At 36.6% G+C, this 21,897-nt stretch overlaps 2 protein-coding genes across 17 annotated transcripts in view; both read left to right on the top strand.

Moving 5' to 3' along the window:
• Nucleotides 1–7,918, top strand: part of LOC127524229 (mucin-2-like) — a 9,350-nt gene extending 1,432 nt beyond the window's left edge. Inside the window, exons 2-4 of the mRNA XM_051915691.1 lie at nucleotides 2,108–4,754; nucleotides 5,101–5,184; nucleotides 7,526–7,918. Of these exons, the coding sequence (XP_051771651.1) occupies nucleotides 2,108–4,269 (2,162 nt within the window). The 3' untranslated portion in view covers nucleotides 4,270–4,754; nucleotides 5,101–5,184; nucleotides 7,526–7,918. The remainder of the gene's footprint in view (nucleotides 1–2,107; nucleotides 4,755–5,100; nucleotides 5,185–7,525) is intronic.
• A 4,645-nt stretch (nucleotides 7,919–12,563) lies between these two features.
• Nucleotides 12,564–21,897, top strand: part of mapta (microtubule-associated protein tau a) — a 46,937-nt gene continuing 37,603 nt past the window's right edge. For all 16 annotated transcript variants that reach the window (XM_051913712.1, XM_051913705.1, XM_051913711.1 and 13 more), the window contains exon 1: nucleotides 12,564–12,718. In XM_051913712.1, the coding sequence (XP_051769672.1) occupies nucleotides 12,601–12,718 (118 nt within the window). In that variant the 5' untranslated portion in view covers nucleotides 12,564–12,600. The remainder of the gene's footprint in view (nucleotides 12,719–21,897) is intronic.

Here is a 21,897-nt window from a genome sequence, read left to right as displayed (position 1 = left end):
AAAACAAAATCATCCACACCCATTATGACGACCGCTGGAGCAACAACCACACCTGAAACTACACTTAGCTTAACATCTGCAGTTGAGACCACACTGGCTCTGAAAACTACACCTTCTGCTGAAACAACACCATTAGGTAGTTCCACAGCAACTCGAATGGAATCATCCACACCCATTATGACGGCTGCTGGAGAAACAACCACACCTGAAACTACACTTGGCTTAACATCTGCTGTTGAAACCACAGTGGCTAAAACTACAACTTCTGTAGAAACTACTACTCTAGGCACCACTTCTGCTGAAACAACACCATTAGGTAGTTCAACACAAATTGTATTGGAAACATCCACACCCTTAGTCACAACTACTGGAACAACAACCTCGCCTGAAACTACACCTGGCTTAACATCTGCTGTTGGAACCACATTAGTTCAAACTACAACTTCTGTAGAAACTGCTACCCTAGGCACCACTTCTGCTGAAACAACAACCTCGCCTGAAACTACACCTGGCTTAACATCTGCTGTTGGAACCACATTAGTTCAAACTACAACTTCTTTAGAAACTGCTACCCTAGGCACCACTTCTGCTGAAACAACACCATTAGGTAGTTCCAAAGCAACTCAAATGGAATCATCCACACCCATTATGATGACTGCTGGAGCAACAACCTCACCTGAAACTACACCTGTCTTTACATCTGCAGTTGAGCCCACACTGGCTCTGAAAACTACACCTTCTGCAGAAACTACAACATTAGTTAGTTCTACAGAAATTCAGGTGGAATCATCCACACCCATTATGACGACTGCTGGAGCAACAACCACACCTGAAACTACACTTGGCTTAACATCTGCTGTTGAAACCACAGTGGCTCAAACTACAACTTCTGCAGAAACAACTACCCTAGACAATACTTCTGCTGAGACAACACCATTAGGTAGTTCAACACGAATTGTATTGGAAACATCCACACCCTTAATCACAACTGTTGGAACAACAACCACACCGGTCTTAACATCTGCTGTTGAATCCACAGTGGCTAAAACTACAACTTCTGTAGAAACTACTACCCTAGGCACCACTTCTGCTGAAACGACTCCATCAGGTAGTTCTACAGCAATTGAAACGGAATCATCCACACCCATTATGACGACTGCTGGAGCAACAACCTCACCTGAAACTACACTTGGCTTAACATCTGCAGTTGAGACCACACTGGCTCTGAAAACTACACCACCTGCAAAAACAACTAGCCTAGGTACCACTTCTGCAGAAACTGCACCATTAGTTAGTTCTACAGCAATTCAAACGGAATCATCCACACCCATTATGACGACCCCTGGAGCAGCAACCACACCTGAAACTACACTTGGCTTAACATCTGCTGTTGAAACCACAGTGGCTCAAACTACAACTTCTGTAGAAATTGCTACTCTAGGCACCATTTCTGCTGAAACGACACCATTAGGTAGTTTTGCAACAATTCAAACGGAATCATCCACACCCATTATGACGACCGCTGGAGCAGCAACCACACCTGAAACTACACTTTGCTTAACATCTCCTGTTGAAACCACAGTGGCTCAAACTACAACTTCTGTAGAAACTACTACTCTAGGCACCACTTCTGCTGAAACAACACCATTAGATAGTTCAACACAAATTGTATTGGAAACATCCACACCCTTAGTCACAACTACTGGAACAACAACCTCGCCTGAAACTACACCTGGATTAACATCCGCTGTTGAAACCACATTAGTTCAAACTACAACTTCTGCAGAAACTACTAACTTAGGCACCACTTCTGTAGAAACAACACCATTAGGTAGTTCAACACGAATTGTATTGGAAACATCCACACCCTTACTCAGAACTGCTGGAACAACAACCTCGCCTGAAACTACACCTGGCTTAACATCTGCTGTTGAAACCACATTAGCTCAAACTACAACTTCTGCAGAAACTACTAGCCTAGGCACCACTTCTGCTGAAACGACACCTGGCTTAACATCTGCAGTTGAGACCACACTGGCTCTGAAAACTACACCTTCTGCAGAAACAACTAGCCTAGGTACCACTTCTGCAGAAACTACACCATTAGTTAGTTCTACAGCAATTCAAACAAAATCATCCACACCCATTATGACGACCGCTGGAGCAACAACCACACCTGAAACTACACTTAGCTTAACATCTGCAGTTGAGACCACACTGGCTCTGAAAACTACACCTTCTGCTGAAACAACACCATTTGGTAGTTCAACACGAATTGTATTGGAAACATCCACACCCTTAATCACAACTGTTGGAACAACAACTTCGGCTGAAACTACACTTGCCTCAACGTCTGCTGTTGAAACCACAGTGGCTCAAACTTCAACTTCTGCAGAAACTACTACCCTAGGCAGCACTTCTGCTGAAACAACACCATTAGGTAGTTCCACAGCAACTCAAATGGAATCATCCACACCCATTATGACGACTGCTGGAGCAACAGCCTCACCTGAAACTACACTTGCCTCAACGTCTGCTGTTCAAACCACATTAGTTCAAACTACAACTTCTGAAGATACTACCCTAGGCACCACTTCTGCTGAGACAACACCTTTAGCTAGTTCTACAGCAATTCAAACAAAGTCATCCACACCCATTATGACGACCGCTGGAGCAACAACCACACCTGAAACAACACCTGGCTTAACATCTGCAGTTGAGACCACACTGGCTCTGAAAACTACACCTTCTGCAGAAACAACTAGCGTAGGTACCACTTCTGCAGAAACTACACCATTAGTTAGTTCTACAGCAACTCAAATGGAATCTTCCACATTCATTATGACGACTGCTGGAGCAACAGCCTCACCTGAAACTACACTTGGCTTAACATCTGCTTTTGAAACCACAGTGGCTCAAACTACAACTTCTGTAGAAATTGCTACTCTAGGCACCACTTCTGCTGAAACAACACCATTGCGTAGTTCAACACAAATTGTATTGGAAACATCCTCACCCTTAATCACAACTGTTGGAACAACAACCTTGCCTGAAACTACACCTGGCTTAACATCCGCTGTTGAAAACACATTAGCTCAAACTACAACTTCTGTAGAAACTACTACCCTAGGCACAACTTCTACAGAAACTACACCATTAGTTAGTTCTACAGAAATTCAGATGGAATCATCCACACCCATTATGACGACTTCTGAAGCAACAACCACACCTGAAAATACACTTGGCTTAACATCCGCTGTTGAAACCACATTAGCTCAAACTACAACTTCTGCAGAAACTACTACCCTAGGGACCACTTCTGCTCAGACAACACCATTAGGTAGTTTTACAGCAATTCAAACAGAATCATCCACACCCATTATGACGACTGCTGGAGCAACAACCTCACCTGAAACTACACCTGGCTTAACATCCGCTGTTGAAACCACTTTAGCTCAAACTACAACTTCTGTAGAAACTACTACCCTAGGCACCACTTCTGCTGAAATGACACAATTAGTTAGTTCTACAGCAATTCAAACAAAATCATTCACAACCATTATGACGACTGCTGAAGCAACAACCATACTTGAAACTACACTTGGCTTAACATCTGCAGTTGGGACCACAGTGGCTCAAACTACAACTTCTGTAGAAACTACTACCCTAGGCACCACTTCTGCTGAAACGACACCATTAGGTAGTTCCACAGCAACTCAAATGGAATCTTCCACATTCATTATGATGACTGCTGGAGCAACAGCCTCACCTGAAACTACAGCTGGCTTAACATCCGCTGTTGAAACCACATTAGTTCCAACTACAACTTCTGCAGAAACTACTACCTTAGGCACCACTTCTGTAGAAACAACACCATTAGTTAGTTCTTCTGAAATTCAGATGGAATCATCCACACCCATTATGACTACTGCTGGAGCAAGAACCTCACCTGAAACTACACCTGGCTTAACATCTGCTGTTAAGACCACATTAGTTCCAACTACAACTTCTACAGAAACTACTACTCTAGGCACCACTTCTGCTGAAACAACACCATTAGGCAGTTCAACACGAATTGTATTGGAAACATCCACACCCTTAATCACAACTGCTGGAACAACAACCTTATTTGAAACTACACCTGGATTAACATTTCTAGCTGAAACCACAGTGGCTCTGATAAGTTCAACTTCTGCAGAAAGTACTAGCCTAGGCACCACTTCTGCAGAAACAACGCCATTAGTTAGTTCTACAGAAATTTTAAACTGATTCATTCACCCACATTTTGACGGCTGCTGATGCTATAACCTCACCTGAAACTATACCTAGCTTAACATCTGCTGTTGAAACCACAGTGGATCTAAAAACTACAACTCCTTTTGAAACTACTTTTTTAGGCACCACCCATCAGCTTTAGTTTGTTCAACTGCAATTAATTTGTAATCATCCATACCTGTAATGACAGCTGCTGGAACAACAACCTCTGCTATATCAAAACCTGGCTTACCATCTGCTTTTGAATCCACAATAACGCTGAAAGTACAACTTTTGCAGAAAGTACTTGGTTATTCACCACGTCTCTAGGCACCTCAGCTGAAATACCTTCAGTTATTTCAACATGAATTTTGGAAACATCTACAAGTAGGTGTTACAAGGCAAGCTACAGCAGCTCAGACTTTTCCACAATACCATCAACAGCAACTGCTAAATCCAGAACCTCAGCTGTATCTACACCTGCCTCCACAACTGCTGTTGTAAGTGGTACATCTGAATCTTTGAAAATGCCCTCACCTGTAATGACACCAGCAGAAAAAAGCAACCTCTGCTTAAAAATCAGCAAGGGAGATGTGTATTTGCAGTACTGTTCATTAGGAAACTAGCACTACTGCAGAAACCCAGTTTTTGAAGCTTCCTCAACTGAAATAAACTAAATTAACAATTTAAACTTAAAATATATCTTGTTACATCTATAAAACTGGTTCAGTACTACTTCACAGCACTATTTGCATTAAAATTGTCAGGTCAAAGTGAAAGTGGACATTTTCAACATTTTATTGTATCTGTCCTTTTTTGAGTGTTTAATTCCTTTTGTTTCTTCAGGTCAATATTTGCTGTCATTTTCCTTGTGGACAGTTCCAGATGTAAATATGCATGATGTAATGAATGAACTGTGACTATTTTCAGGTAAGTCTTTTGGAAGCACAAATGTACAGATTTCAATTTATTACATCCTTGGAAGTTGACACCCCAAAAAGTGAAATAATCATGCTCTTACTATGCTCTTCATCCCATGTTGCTCAAATCTCTCCAAATAGACACTGTAAATTTAACAGCACAAACACTATTTTCCTTCCACAGATAGTTTGGGAGTTGACATACACACTAAACCCCATTTCGTCTAAATCATACAAAACTGGTTTCATTCATTTGTGCTTCATTTGTGCGGTTAAAAGAAACCCTATCATCAAAGGGCCTGTTAACCCGATTCACAATGAGAATTTTTAAACAAGGGATTCCTGTCAACAAATGCGGTCCATGGTGAGTGTTAGATTTGGAGCTTGATGAAGTCATTTGCTTAACTTTCCTAATTAGGAAAACAATGACAGTATAAAAAAAAAAAAATCTGCACAACGCTAGCACAGAGAAGATGTGTATTTAGACAAGACAGACAAAGAGCGGCTTGCGTGATATCGCAAAACTGTCACAAATTGAGCACAAAGGAACAGCACTAGTAATGGTAATTTAGATCACATGGTCTGAGCCATGATGTAACCATTTCTAATTATTATTATTTTTATTTTTTTTATTTTTTTATTTTTTAATTGCACTGGTTTGGGGCAATTTGGATGGCACGAGGTGGATGTGGCCCCAAACTAGCCTTCTATTTCTAAGAAGGGGAAATAAATAAATATAATGTTCATTTGAAGCACACATCGAGCACAAACAAATGGCACCGTTTTGGAATGATTTAGACAAGTAATGTTAGATATCTCAAACCCCAAACCAGCATAATTATTTGTTTTTGTGGCACAAATCAGCACAAATGTAGCAAGAATGAATGGAATTTTTTGTGATTTAATTTTATTGTGGTGCCAACTTCATGGATGTCATTTTATTTCCGTAATAGCCAATGCAAACATTTCACTGCTGACTAACTTAGGTGAACACTAAGACTGTTCATGTCTTTTAAGCAGTATGGGTATAGACTTTTATGCAGGGAACTTTTACTAAACAACTTTCCTGTTTGCCTTAAAAGGGATAGTTTTCCCCAAAAATTCTTTTAGCTGCCTGTTGTTCCAAACACCGGCTCAACATCATGATGTCTTTTAGCTAACGATGATGGCATCATCTACCGGCCCAACCCTAGATCGCAGCGAATATTCAGATCGCTGCTGGTGACCCAGAGAGAGCAGTTGTCTTTTTAAAGTCTTTTTAACCCCACAGTACATTTATTTCTGTGCTATAGTCATTCAAATGATTAGAGATTCTGGAATAAGTTTATTTTGATCACTACAATAGAACTTGTTTATATCCGAACTATAGAGCAAATCACCTTTTGAAAGTAACTTGGTGCTTCAAATAATGATTGTATCATTACATTACACCACTAGGTGGCAACAAGTGACTGTTAAAGGTTTCGTTCACCCAAAAAATAAAATTGTCATCAATTACTTGTCGTTCCAAACCCGTAAGACATTCGTTCATTTTCGGAACACAAATTAATATATTTTAAACTAAATCTGAGTGCTTTTTGTCCCTCCATTGACAGCCTATGCAACTACCACTTTCAAGCCCCAGAAAGGTGGTAAACACATCATAATCTTGACTCTTGGCTTCATAAAATTGAAGTTAAACACTGGAGTCACATGGATTACTTTTGTCTTTATTACCTTTTTGTGGCTTGAAAGTGGTAGTTGTGTAGGCTGTCAATGAAGGGACAGAAAGCTCTCAGATTTCCTCAAAAACATCTTTATTTGTGATGTCTTAGTGGTTTGGAACAACATGAGGGTGAGTAATTTATGACAGTTTTAATTTTTGGGTGAACTAACCTTTTGAAAAATGCATTTGAGTCATTGAATCATTCATTTTAAAATAATTCATTCTAATTATTTAAATACTTAATAGACTGCAGCAATTACCATTTTCTCAGAACCTCTGGTAAAGTACATTTTATTTAGTTTAGTTGTCTGTTTAAAATCTTGGGGGAATTGTGATCTCTACATGCAGCTCTACATGGAGCACATTATGGTGAACTTAAGCTGAAACGTGCATGCATGATGAACAAGAACCAATGAGATTCATTCTTGTGTGACACATGTACGTTTGATTATGTGAACTTTCAGTGGATGTACAAAATGAAAGAATACTAAATATTTTAACTTGTGTTCTAAAGACAAATATCATTTGCTCACTTGTGTCATTCCAATATTTTTATTTTGGGGTGAACTAACCCTCTAATGAGTTTGTTCTGAAGTATATCAAGCAACATAATCTTTTGTAAACTAATACTGTTCATGTTTTGCAGGTGTTTCTGAGGAACAAGCACATCATTGATATTGCCACTTCTAACAAGATAATGATGTTATGAAAGACAAGCAGATGATGGACAATGGGATAAGGACAAAGTCTTGTGGTATTCCCTAAAGACTGCTTCCCCAAATGCAGATTTTCTTTGTGCTCTTGGTAATTAATAAAATATGAATATAAATGTAGAGCGAATTTTTTTTTTTTTTTATATTTATTGCTATTGTGATTTATGTGATTTATTGTGAAAATGTGTTTTACAGTTTGTAATATGTCACGTTATATTAAATAAAGGATTTTCACTATGGTCAACCTAAAACGTGTTTATTAGGTGTCATAGTCAATGATATTCAAAACTAAACTGCTACCAATAAAATCTTCGATTTTGTACCTAGGTCAGGCTTCATATTTCAGATTTCCCTTTGAAATGTGCTTAACTCCACTTGAAAAACATGGAGGTTAATTTGGATATTCTAACACACATCTGTGCTCTGTATGTCCCTGGAGAATAAGAAAATCAAATATCATGAAGTTGGCTCAGTATAAGACAGCGAGTCATCCAAATGTTTAAAGTCCCCCTGTAGTCAATAAATGTATCCCTTAAAACTCCTTTTTAATCAACAAAATTACATATTTAAACATTTTTGTGTGAGAAATTTCTTCATGCCTTAAAATAGCTTTAATGTAACTCTACACCCTTGACTCATTTAGTATACGCAGATCAATAAATATGCAAATTAGCCCTGCCTCCACCTGCTCACGCATCTCAGAGATGAACTCGCTCAACTTACTGAGGTAAATGCTGCACAATGGTATCTCTCTTTACAATGTCAGACACATAACAGTGATTAATATGATTAGCCTTTTGCATGACTGTTAACAAACAGCTAATAATGTGTTGCTACTGTTACACAAACCATGTTCCCGTTCGCCATGTCAGAGTCAGACAGCTGCCTTCTAACAATCCGTATCCTTACAAACACTTTGAGCAACTCAGAACGTCATTGGAGAAAGACATATAGTTGTCGTATTATACATCATACACCCGCCATATCGCTAAATCTACACGATTTTTCATATAGAGAAAAATAAACCGGGATAACCTGGCTTCTCACAAGACTCCCCTGCTAGTTCGCTGTTAACGATATGCTAAAACACGCCGGCACATTGACGTGATTGGCTACAAGGTAGTTTGTGATGTCACAGACACCAGCGATTTCAAACCGCGGTTTTGAGACTCTGCAGTTTTAAGGAGAAAATACTCAGAAATGGTGTTGAAATGAATTTGCACATGGTTTGTCTTAAAGCATATTAAAAACACCACATAGACACATAAACAACATTAAAAACTTGATTTTCATCAGCGCTTGTGGTCCGTGTAGAATTGACATGTTACATTTTTGGAGAGGTGCACGTCAGGCTGCTCCATCAAATTAAAAAAAATATGCAGTATATCCGGCTAAATTTTGCACACAAGTATTTTTTTTGCATGTTTTTAGCATCTTGACATTTGCATCCAGTGTTTTTTTTTTTTTTTTTTTAAGTGATATCCCAAAATTCACCTAAAAATAAGTGTATGGTAACATGGCTACTGAACCCTTATGTGACAGGTATACAGTACACACACAAACACACAGCCATGTTTTTGTGTTAAATTTAAAGAAAGAAAATTAAATATGTCAGTTTAAATTGTTTTATTCAAAAATGATTATTCTTTGTTCTTCAATAAAGCTTGTGTTACAACTCACCTCAGTAGTGGGGTAGGTCGTAACAATGGAACTCTTGTATTTGATGTTAACTCACATAATCTGTGATTGTGTAGTACACATCTAAGCGAGTTTTATTTGTAGTAGACAAATGTGGGTACCATATATCAAAGTTTGAGAGATCTAGCACTAACAACCACTGAGTTACTGATGCTCAAAAAAAAAATTGTGTGACTTTCATCCCCGGTCTCTCCCTACTGAATGGATGTAATGGTGTTGTCACAATATTATTTAACATTATCACAGAATATCATTATAATGCTCATTATATCTCTTAATATATGCTTGTAACCTATTCCCTTTTGAATCACCTTATTCTAGAAAGCGCTTAGAATGTGTCATCACAGCATACACTACATTACCATCTACTGGTTAACCATGGTATTGCAACTTTGTTCAGTTGCACAAAATGTCCCTATGAACTGTAGTCTACGTTGCATTTACCATTTCATTTGCTGCACTCTGAAATGCTTAGATTTACTGAATTCTTGTTCAGTCTGATAAGATTGCCGAAGACGAATATTAGCTGAACACATTTAGACAAATCAACTCACTATAATAGCCTTCATTTTTTGTCCTCAACAATAAATAAATCTAGCACTCAACATTATGCTAACTAAAACAGTAATAGCGGCTATTCCACACTCAAAACATGGACAGGTGCTTAGGGAGGTGACCTACAACTCTTAGCTTATCTGGACATAAAGAAACAACTGATGGACAGGACGGACAAATCCCTCTCCTCAGCTCTACAGGAAAATCAGTTGACAGATGTTTCCCTGGGCTCATGGCCAGAAAAAGAGAGATTGAGACTGTTGCCTGAACGTTCTCACAGTTCTTTGGAGAGTACAATAATCTCCTGAGATTCCATAGCAGTGGATGATTTCTTAGTACAAGTCTCATGACTGCTAAAGTGCAGGAAATACTTACTGACCTATGTGAATAACATACAGTGCTGGGTAGTAACTGATTACATGTAATCTGGATTACTTAATCGGATTCCAAAAATTCAGTACTTCTAATTTGATTACATTTTAAAAATACTAGTAATCAGACTAGTTACTTTTTTTAATTGATTACATGTAAGTACATGTTATTCTCACAAAAATTGCAGTAAATTAGATTCATTGATGCTCCCTACTACTTCTTTTCATCTTTTAAATTTTCCTTTCTATAAAAGCCTATTGCATTCAGAAGGTCTTCCAGGTTTGTGGAATTGAACACACAGACCAGCCACTAGTCATGTGACGAACACTGAAAACTGAGAGAGACAGAACATTTGATCACTGGATTTACAGAAGTCACTTTTAAGGAGTGTTTTCTCAACACTGCAGCATTGCATAATCAACTCCTGTCCTGATGAACACATTAATAATTTGAATGATCACACAGTGAGTCACTTAACCATGTATTACAGTGATTGAAAGGTTTTTCAAACACAATAAAATGTACAAATTCATGTAATTTCATATTTATTCCCCAACTTTTTTGTCAGCTAAACCTCTTTGACCTAATATATTTACTTGAAATACCCTCTTGAGGTTTAAGTTAATAAGTTAGGTCAACAATAAAATTAAGTCAATAATAATAATAATAAATTTCACAGTTCTCTATAATCCCAGGTGAAAAAAGTACACTTCTATAATGTACTTAAACTGCTTTATTTTTGTGCACTAATTTTGTACTTAATATACTAAAAATTGTTCTTTAGTACCTCTTAAGATAATCTTAAGAACATACTCAACTGTGCTATTTTGAGACACCATAAAATATGAACTAAAATGTGCTTTTTATATACTATCTCTGTGTTTAAAAAATGTATTTAGTTTTGTAGTACACTATGGGTTCAAATGTACTATAAGTGGTAACTAAATACATTTTTTTAAACACAGAGATAGTATATTAAAAGCACATTTTAGTTCATATTTTATGGTGTCTCAAAATAGCACAGTTGAGTTGAGAGCACTTTAAGTAGGCTACATTATAGAAATGTACTTTTTTTCACCAGGGATGTCAGTTAATGGTCGCATGACATGCAGGTAAACAAATAAAATATTTCATCTTTTTTTAGTAAGTGTTTTATTTTTATAGTTTTTATTTAATGATTTATTTTAATTTTTATTGTTTATGATATAAACATTAAAAAGGGATATTGGAAATCACGGACGCCGTGTCATCCGAGCTAAAGAGTAGGGAGACCTTCCAGCGTGTTATCAGCGTTCAGTTCAAAAGCCAGCATCTCTGATGGTATGGGGGTGCATAAGTGCATACAGTATGGGCAGCTTGCATGTGTTGGAAAGCACTATGAATGCTGAAAGGTATATAAAGGTTTCCAGACGACGTCTATTTCAGGGAAGGCCTTGTGTATTTCAGCAGGACAATGCAAAACCACATACTGCAGCTATTACAACAGCATGGCTTCGTCATAGAAGAGTCCGGGGGCTGAATTGGCTTTCCTGCAGACCAGATCTTTCACCTATAGAGAACATTTCGTGCATCATTAAATGAAAAATACATCAAAGATGACAACGAACACTTCAGCAGCTGGAAACCTATATCAGGCAAGAATGAGACCAAAGTCCAACATCAAAACTCCAGAAACTCATAACCTTGATGCCCAGACGTCTTCACACTGTTTTGAAAAGAAGAGGAGATGCTACACCATGGTAAACATGCCTCTTTCCCAACTATTTTGAGACATGTAGCAGGCATCAAATTTGAAATGAGCTCATTTTGTGCATAAAATTGTACATTTTCTCACTTTAAACATTTGTTATGTTATCTATGTTCTATTGTGAATAAAATATAGGCTCATGTGATTTGAAAGTCTTTTAGTTTTCATTTTATTCAAATGTAAAAAATGTCCCAACATTTCCGGAATTCGGGTTGTAGTATCCTACTAGAACTTTTCTCAGAATTATTGTGACTTTCCAAGCCTTTTTCTTTTTTTTTCCCGAAAAAATTATGTCACAACGAATATGTATTTGGATGTATATATAGGCGGTTGCTTTTAAACAATATAGGCTATCTGTTTTTTCATTATTTTTTTTAATTTTTTTTTTATAAATATTACATTCTTCGTATGTTTTTAAGTGTATTGTCAAATATTGGTCCCATCCACTGTATAAGCGTCGTAGTCTAGGCCTATAGTAAACACACAAAACACAAAATAGGCTAGGCTATGCATTCTTAAACACTCCCGTTTTCGTTTTTCCTCAAATTGACTAGTTTTTAGATTTTATTGAGCCCCGGCGACTTATGAAAGATTAGGAAGAAAAACAGTTTTTCTTTTCTCAGGCAGAAGAATCTCATGTCATGTCTCTCTAGCGCCTCGTCTCTTCAACAGGCTGATATAGGAACGACAGCTCTCGTCGTGCGCTCAGTGAGCGACTGCAGCTGGAGAGACAATAACAGCGACGCGTGCACAGGTAAGTAAAACCTGTCAAAGCTGCTATTTGTGATTTAAAATGCGATTTATTAGTGTATGTCCGCTGGTTTTCGTGTACTGTATTCAAAGGAGATCTGTATCAAACAAAGCATGCGTGCCCTTGTCGCAATTTTAAATCGGCGTTGGTCAAGTCATGTTGTTAAATCGGGCCCGCGGAGCTTACGTATTAATAAACTAATGCTCTGCACATAGAACATGCTCGAATACTGACTCGCTTATTAAGAGAAAATGCTCGGTCTCATAATAAAAATACGTTAAGTGACTAACGAGATTATTTAGACTGAACCGAGCGTACGTGTAACGGTATTTATGGGACCTTTCACCAAATACAATTCTATTTACGTGTTAATTTTCAAGACTAGACCTTTAGACGTGTAAAACCTTTTTTTCTGTATGTTACCTGTATTTTTACATTATCAGTTGTACTCAAATTGCGTACAATGTTTCATTTTAATTCTAGCTAAATATTCACGACTGCTACGAAGAATTCAAATAATGCTTATATTCCTAAAATACTGTTTTCAAGTGAGGTTGTTTCTTTTACTCCTTCAAAAACGGAATGTGTATGTAAGTTCAAGCACACTGTAAATCGATTTTGGTAGAAGGATGCTTTGTTGGAACGCACCTCCTCCCTCCATCTCTAAAGAACAGAGATGCGGCCATGATTCCAGCTCTTCATGTCGTCTGACTGTGTTCATGTGTCTGAATTCAGCCATCACAGCTTCTCTGTGTCTGATATCACGCTTGTGGCTGAGTACTGTCGAAAATATTATTATTAAAATTCATGGTCACGGTTCGTCGCTGACCGAGTGCTGATTCTGTGTTCTAATAATGCTATGCAGCCTCTTTCTTCAACGACAGTACAGTTGTCTAATCATAGGGATGCATGGGTTCATTTAGTAACCAGCATTATTCTTCATGGTCAGTGCGAGCATGGGGTCGTTTTGAAAGCGGTACCCACTGTATAGGCTATTATCACTGTGTTAAACTGCATCCCTTGTGGACTGTAATCCGATTTAAAATGGGGGTTGAGTTGAGGATTTTAAGGTGCCTGCAAACGACTCTCTGGCTGTGTTATAGGGCTGCCTCGCCTTTTTTTTCTCATTACAGTTTTATAACGATTTCATGCATTTACCACAATTGCCAGATTACTGTTTGACGTTTTGAAGTAATTGTCATGAGTCTGTGTTGGGTTGACTGCTTCTCAATAGTTATTTTAGATAGAATAGAATCAGATGAGCCCCTCTCAAGGTTTAGAGACCCTGCAAAGAACCCTAGATAGGGTGTATCCACAGGCATTATGCACCTTTGTTGTATGGATAAGAGCAGCTGTGACATTCATAAATCAAACTGACTAACAACCTTCTGATGGGGAATTTCAGCAGAAGCCATTATTACAGAATATGTAGAATCATAAAACGTTGCGGCCACTGAATCAAATAATTCAAATTCACATACAATTAGATAGATCTGTTCTCTTTCTTTTGGGGAAAGAACAAAAAACTTTGCATTAGCTACGTTTACATGGACACCTTTTGTTTCAATCGGAATGAATTAAATTCTCAATCCGATCAAGTGTTTACATCTCTTCTCGATCGGATTTGAAAAGGTTTAAACCACCCCTTACAATCTGTGTGCTAGCAGACTTAGTGTCGTCAAAAGTACTGGCTTCAGTACCAAGTCAGTATTGAAATTTTAAAAATGTGACGCTTTGAGCGCTGTTGTGTGGATTCGTAAATACCTTTGATTGGCCATTGTGTTCATGTGCTCATCAGATATGTCAGTGATTGGCTACAAGGATTAACGCTTCAAAAACATGTTGTAAATAGGCATCAGTGACGCTCTTCACCGAGCGCTTACACAGATACGCACAGGAGTGTTTGAAAGCAGGCGTCTATCAGCGGACCGGCCAATCACAGACATATGGGTCAATGACGTGACGGGTCTTTTTTTTTGTCCAAAGGTCTTAATAATGATAAAAAACAAAGATATAACATTCAAAGTATGTAAGGTAGTACAACTAGATCTCTTTTATTGAATCCAAAAGGTTTAATTATATTTTGCTACATATAAAGGTATTTTAAAAATTTGAAGTGTCAAAAGGTCATTCGGTTTAACCGTCCAAAGGCCAATACAGCCATTTTATTTGTGATTAAACTATCTTAAAATGTAATAAATGTATTATTTTTTTTATTCTGCCATGATTTTATAACATCATTTATCAACATAGTGCGAAATGGTATTAAAATTATGTGTAGAAGTCGTTGCTTTGTTATGAGAAAGAATGTCCGGAAAAATGAATTTCATTGATGTCTTTCGGAGTAACCAATATAAAGGGACAATTTTGGATAAAGTCATGCGGGCAATATCATGTGATAGGATGTGACATCATTCAGACTAACTAGCTAGCTAGCTAAATATCAGCCTGTTAGCATTTTTTGAAAATATCGTCATTTGGTATAACCAAAAGTGTCATTCGATAAAACTGAAATTTTGGTTAAACCGAATGACAAATTTTGTCAATCTTGTAAAAAAAATGACAAAAGCAGTGTTAAAAACCACATAATCTCATTGTTAACACTTAATAAAACTTCAAAATTAATTATATCTCCATTATGTTTTTTTTTACACTTTTAAAAACCTTATTCGTCTATGACCCATATATGTTGAGCTCGTGAACACAATGGCCAATCAGAGGTGTTTACAAATCCGCTCAACAGCGCTCAAAGTGTCACATTTTTAAATTTCAGTACCGACTTGATATTGAAGTTGGTACTTTTGACAACACTAGTCTGATTACAATCAGGTTATTAAGGTCCATGTAAAAGCAGCTATTGATTGCTGTTTTGTGCCATTTGTGTAAACATGATGTTACAAAAATGATAGAAGATAATTGTTCAGCTGCAGCATTATATATTAGCCATTTGTGCTTATTATTTTTAATGGTCACTAAATGAAAACATCTGAGCAAATTGTTGTGGTTTAGTGATATGGACAGGCTTACAAAGAGCATAAAATCTCTGACATAATGCCATATGAAATCTTTCTGACCAGCATGAGTGCTTAATTGGCATGGCACTGTCAGAGGGGTTTAGCTTGCTGCAACACCACTCTCCTCAGACTAGTTGGCATGAGTGGGGTGTGATTGGGATCTCTGCCACAGACCTAGTGGTTTGTGTAATTTGAGGTGAATTTGCAGCTGCAGAGACTTAGGCCATTACCTCTCTGACAGAAGCGTGATGAGCAGAATTCCAAAATTCCATGTCTACATGCATCCACATGGTCCTTTGCCCTGAGAGCTTAAGCATGACTGTTCTGGAATGCTGTTAGCCATGAGCTGAAGCACATGTAAAGTGGGGTACAAAAGTTTGAGACCATTAATACAAATTCTATTTTGGTAATTTAATAAAATCACTACAAATGATCAAATGTATTGTATATAGATGAAGTGAAAAATTAATACAGATTTCAGAATTCAGCTTCACTCAAGCTACATGAACTTAACCCTTATGCTGTTTTGAAAACCCTTCAACACCTTTGGTGTTCCCAGTCAAAAATGACTGGCCTTTTTAAAATTATTAGACAATTATTGAATTCAATTTTTTGTCAACTTATTTTATTTTGCTTAGGACAGGTTGATCATAGACCTCACTGATTTGAGCTCATGCATCTCAGTTTTTGCATTATTTGTGTATAATTTTGTCAAAATATGGAAAAATATCTAACAAAATATTGAAAAAATTTGCACTGCTTACCATGGAAGTTTGTTTTGAAATGCTTTTATTTTGTACAAAATGGAACAAAGTCACACGTGTAATGTTCCAGGTCAAAAATGACCGGCCTACAAAAAAGTAGCTTATAGACCTTATGCGCCAGAGAAACAAGTGCGCATCCATCTTTAGAATTTTGTCTTTGAATTTCCGTTTTTGCAATAGCTCTGTATATTTTTGTGGCATTGCTATCAAAGAATAATTAGCTGGGGTAGTGGATTTACTTATTGCAAAGTTAACGAAAGTCATCATGAGCATTTTAATATTTAAAGCAGATGTCTTAACAATGTCAGTAGACCTGGAAGATATTAAAATGGGCAGTTGATTCATAAATACGTAAGATTGCTGTGGAAATACAAACCGAAAGTCAAAAGACAACGAGCGTAGCGCTGAAAAGGGGCAGGGCTGCATAAGGAATATAGGCTAAATCTCTCGTTAATGCTATATTATCACCAAATATTGGATTAAATTTTTTGTCAACTTGTTTTCTTTCAATTAGGACAGGTTTTGTATTTATATTTACTACATATACTGCTTTTTTTTTTCACTCAAAAACTGAAGTGCATAAACTCTGATCAATGAGGTATGGAAGCCCGTTTCCGCCACTAAATAAAAAAAAAAAAAACGGTAATTGCGACTTTTTACCTCAGAATTCTGACTTTTTTTCTCACAATTGCGAGTTTATATCTCAGAATTGTGACTTTATAACTCGCAATTGTGAGAAAAAAAGTCAGAATTCTGAGATAAAAAGTCGCAATTTATATATATATATATATTTTTTTTATAAGTGCTTTGTTTTTTTGAATTTAGAAATCTATTAAAAAGAAAATTAGGTCAAGTTAAATTTAATAACTAAAATTTTAAGTTAAATACACATTGTTTTAAAGCAGCATGATTTAACAGATTAGAGCAGTTAAGATTTGCTATATAATATATATCGCTTTACGCGAGTATACTGTATTTATGCGGATAGAGTTTACAATTTTATACAGCTGTGCAATAATATGGTTTAAAAGTTTACATTTATTTCCAGTTTGACATTTTTAATGTAGCCTCAGACTTTTGTCTCTTATTTATATTATTAAATATAAATATAGCCTATATTAATAAATAAATATATACTTATATATATATATATATATATTTTTTTTTTTTGCAAAATAAATATATATTTTTACTTGATTCGTGTATGTTGCAATAATAACAAATAACATATTTAACATACAGTACATAATTTTCTGAAATTCATATTTGTCTTTCCACCACAGTACAGTGTAACCATTCTACACCCTGCTCATAAGGGAGTGACTCGTCATAAGAATTATTTCTCATGCTTGTGGGATAATAGAATTTGCTTATGTCATCACAGCACTCAGAATACATTTTCTGGCATCAGATTTACAGTCTGTATTCTTGTCATCTAATCCAATATCAGGCTCTACATAGACTGGCAGGGTCTTATGCACTCTTAATCTAGTTGATTTCATAAATGAGAGTCATTTTTGTGATGGGCCTGTTATGTTATGGGACTGTGTCTGAATTAGAACATAACTGGCCCTGCCCGAAAGGAGGTGGGGATTGAAAGCAATGAGAGAACATGAGAGCAGAGTAACTGCGCTTCATAGCAATGCTGAGCAAATTTAGGTCACGGATGCAAGGGTATTCAACCGTGATGAGAGCATCACAGACATTCGGCTATTCTAAATCACAAACCCAGTGCATGCCAGTGGAGAGCAGCGCTTTTCGGTTTGGTGCCAGATAAACAAGCATTAAACCCTAAGGAGATACACTCTGACTTTTCCTGGTGCCATCCGTGGATTTATTGCTAATTCCAACCAAGCAGTTTTTGACATGGTCAGGTCTACTGATTACAGATTTGCCTGGTTACATAACAAATAATACCTGGTGAGCTGGTATACACACACAATTTTTTTTTTCAAGATGCTGTGTAGATTGTCAGCCTAAAAGACCTCAGTGAACGGCCAAATCCATAACCACCATAGACAATAATTAGAAATGGCCGAGTTGTTGTGATGCTGCTCTGCTTGTTAGGATGACCAAAAATTTTAAAATCTACATTTTTAGGCTGAATTGCTATAGCGAAGTCTAACTAAAGATATACTTAGTATACTTGAATGTGCTAAAGTGGAACTATTGCAAGTATACTTTAGGTACACTTTAAATATCTTGCGTTTAAAGACTATTATTATTTAAATATCATACAATTCTCATCAATAGTGACATTAAAACACATTTTAGGCCTAGCATTGTGCACAAGTAGTACTCCAAATAAAGTTTAATTGTAATTTTTATATCAGTAAGTCTAAAGTGATACATCAGTAAATATGTTAATAGAAGTGTATTTAGTATGACATAAATATATTTTAAATATATAACTTTTTTACTAGGGTAAACAGGGCTGTGTTTCTCAAAAGCATCATGAACCAAGTTGATCATAGAGGCCATTGATGGCAGTGGTTCAAAGATCTACTTAGACTTCCAAAGCTTTTAGGAAACACAGCCAAGAACGAAATAGTCCGCTGGTGTGGACGCTAATATAGTTATCTTGAACGGGCCTTAAAGGGATAGTTCACCCAAAAATGAAAATTCTGTCGTTACTTGCTCACCCTCGTGTTGTTCCAAACTTGTATGAGTTTCTTTCTTCTGTTGAACAGAAAAGAAGATATTAAAGAATGTTGGTAATCAAACAGTTGACAGTAGCCATTGACTTCCATAGTAGGAAAAAAAAATACTATGGAAGTCAATGGCTACCGTCAACTGTCTGGTTACCAACATTCTTTAAAATATCTTTGTTTGTGTTTAATAGAAGGAAGAAACTCTTATAGGTTTGGAACAACATGAGGGTGAGTAAATGATGACAGAATTTTCATTTTTGGGTGAACTATCCTTTTAACAGCATTTGTCAGTGTCAAAATGATCGAGATGGCCAATCAAATCAAAGAAGTTGTGCTTTACTGTTTACACATACTGAGCCTGAATTCCAGCACAGCGCTTCATTTTTTAACTGCGAAAGAGTGCGAGTTAAGATGTAAGTAGCTAAACATTTAATATTTGTGACCCTGGACCACAAAATCAGTCATAAGGGTTGAAACTGAGATTTACATCATCTGAAAGCTGAAATAAATAAGCTTTCAATTGATGTATAGTTTGTTAGGATAGGACAATATTTGGCCGAAATGCAACTATTTGAAAATCTGGAATCTGAGGGTGCAAAAAATCAAAATATTGAGAAAATCACCAAATGAAATCCTTAGCAATGCATATCCACTCACAAAAATACATTTTTGATATATTTATGGTAGGAAATTTACAAAATATCTTCATGGAACATGATCTTTACTTAATATCCTAATGATTTTTGGCATAAAAGAAAAATCGATAATTTTGACCCATACAATGTATTGTTGGCTATTGCTACAAATATACCCGTGCGACTTATGACTGGTGTTGTGGTACAGGGTCACATTTAATACTCTGATGAATAAGAGTGAATGTGTGCATATTTTAAAATAAAGAAATTAGTTTAAATTGATTAATTTACAGAAAAGTTTAGTCTTGTTCTTTAACTGTTCTTCCTTATTTTTCTTTATTCCCTTAAATCCATTTAAATCCTCTAATTATTTAATTCCTTTAAATAAAAGGACGATTACAGCTTGGATACGTCCTTGCCTCTGTATATGTATGTTTTTGCAATCTGCAAGTACATTACAATTTCTAATGTTTTCTAGATTTCTTGGTGTTAAAAGCGAAGACTATTGAACTGTCCCACAAAACTACAAACACGACACAGACTGACAAGAACAGCATAAAAATTCCAGAAGTTTGTTGACATCCTTTCAGTGGAACAGTGGGAGCTTTGTTTCATAAGACGTCTTGACACTCCATGGGAAGAATCAAATGCTCCCACGTCTATTTGAACTATCAGTTTCACAGCATTCAATGAAAGGGGAAGTGTATGTGATGTGTACAAGGAAGCATTCAACTGCATCTATTTGTAGCATACAGTCTAGTTTGCACTCTGAATCATCTCGACTGTCATGTTTAAACTTCAGCTTCAGTGTCATTCTAATTATTTGTGTATTGGAGAAAGAAGCAACGCATTATCAAAACAAAGATATAAATTTAGTTGATTTTATGTAAGACCAGGCCTATACGTTTAGCATACTAACATACCGCTAAGCATAGTATGTATACTCTGCACTATATGCAAGAGGGGGAGGGGCTAACAGACGGCAATGTTGAATGACAAAATAACCTTGTAAAATTCATACACTACACAGTTGAGTGCATAAATGCACAGTGTATAGTGTGCACTATGTATTTAGTTTTGTGTAACAATTGAATAGATAACAAAACAATATCTTTTATTTCCATAATGATGGACACCATTCACATGCCATTTGATGATGTCATGTGACAACAATATAGCAAACTACTTTGAAACGTTTAATGTGGATTAAAGGGTTAGTTCACCCAAAAATGCAAATTCTGTCATTAATTACTCACCCTCATGTCATTCCACACCCGTAAGACCTTCGTTCATCTTCGGAACACAAATTAAGGTATTTTTGATAAAATCCGATGGCTCAGTGAGGCCTGTATTGCCAGCAAGATAATTAACACTTTCAGATGCCCAGAAAGCTACTAAAGACATATTTAAAACAGTTCATGTGACTACAGTGGTTCAACCTTAATGTTATAAAGTGACAAGGATACTTTTTGTGCACCAAAAAAACAAAATAACAACTTTATTCAACAATATATAGTGATGGGCGATTTCAAAACACTGCTTCATAAGGCTTCGGAGCTTTACAAATCTTTGTTTTGAATCAGTGATTCGGAGCGTATATCAAACTGCCAAAGTTCACGCCCCCCAGTGGTGAACCATTAAAATTTCAAATCACTTATGACGTAACGAAGCCTCGTTTACTGAAATCACGTGACTTTGGCAGTTTGATACACGCTCCGAACCACTGATTCGAAACAAAAGATTCGTAAAGCTTCGAAGCAGTGTTTTGAAATCACCCATCACTAGATATTGTTGAATAAAGTCGTCATTTTGTTTTTTTGGCAGACAAAAAGTATTCTCGTTGCTTCATAACATTAAGGTTGAACCACTGTAGTCACATGAACTGTTTTAAATATTTCTTTAGTAGCTTTCTAGGCATCTGAAAGTGTTAATTATCTTGCTGGCAATAGAGGCCTCACTGAGCCATCGGATTTCATCAAAAATATCTTAATTTTTATTCCGAAGATGAACGACGGTCTTATGGGTGTGGAACGACATGAGGGTGAGTAATAAATGACAGAATTTTCATTTTTGGGTGAACTAACCCTTTAATCCACATAAACGTTTTAAAGTTGTTTG

The sequence above is a fragment of the Ctenopharyngodon idella genome, chromosome 12 (genome assembly GCF_019924925.1).
Source record: "Ctenopharyngodon idella isolate HZGC_01 chromosome 12, HZGC01, whole genome shotgun sequence".
NCBI classification, from domain to species: domain Eukaryota; kingdom Metazoa; phylum Chordata; class Actinopteri; order Cypriniformes; family Xenocyprididae; genus Ctenopharyngodon; species Ctenopharyngodon idella.
The sequence above is the reverse complement of the archived record's forward strand: the minus strand, read 5'-3'. Positions and strand labels throughout refer to the sequence as shown.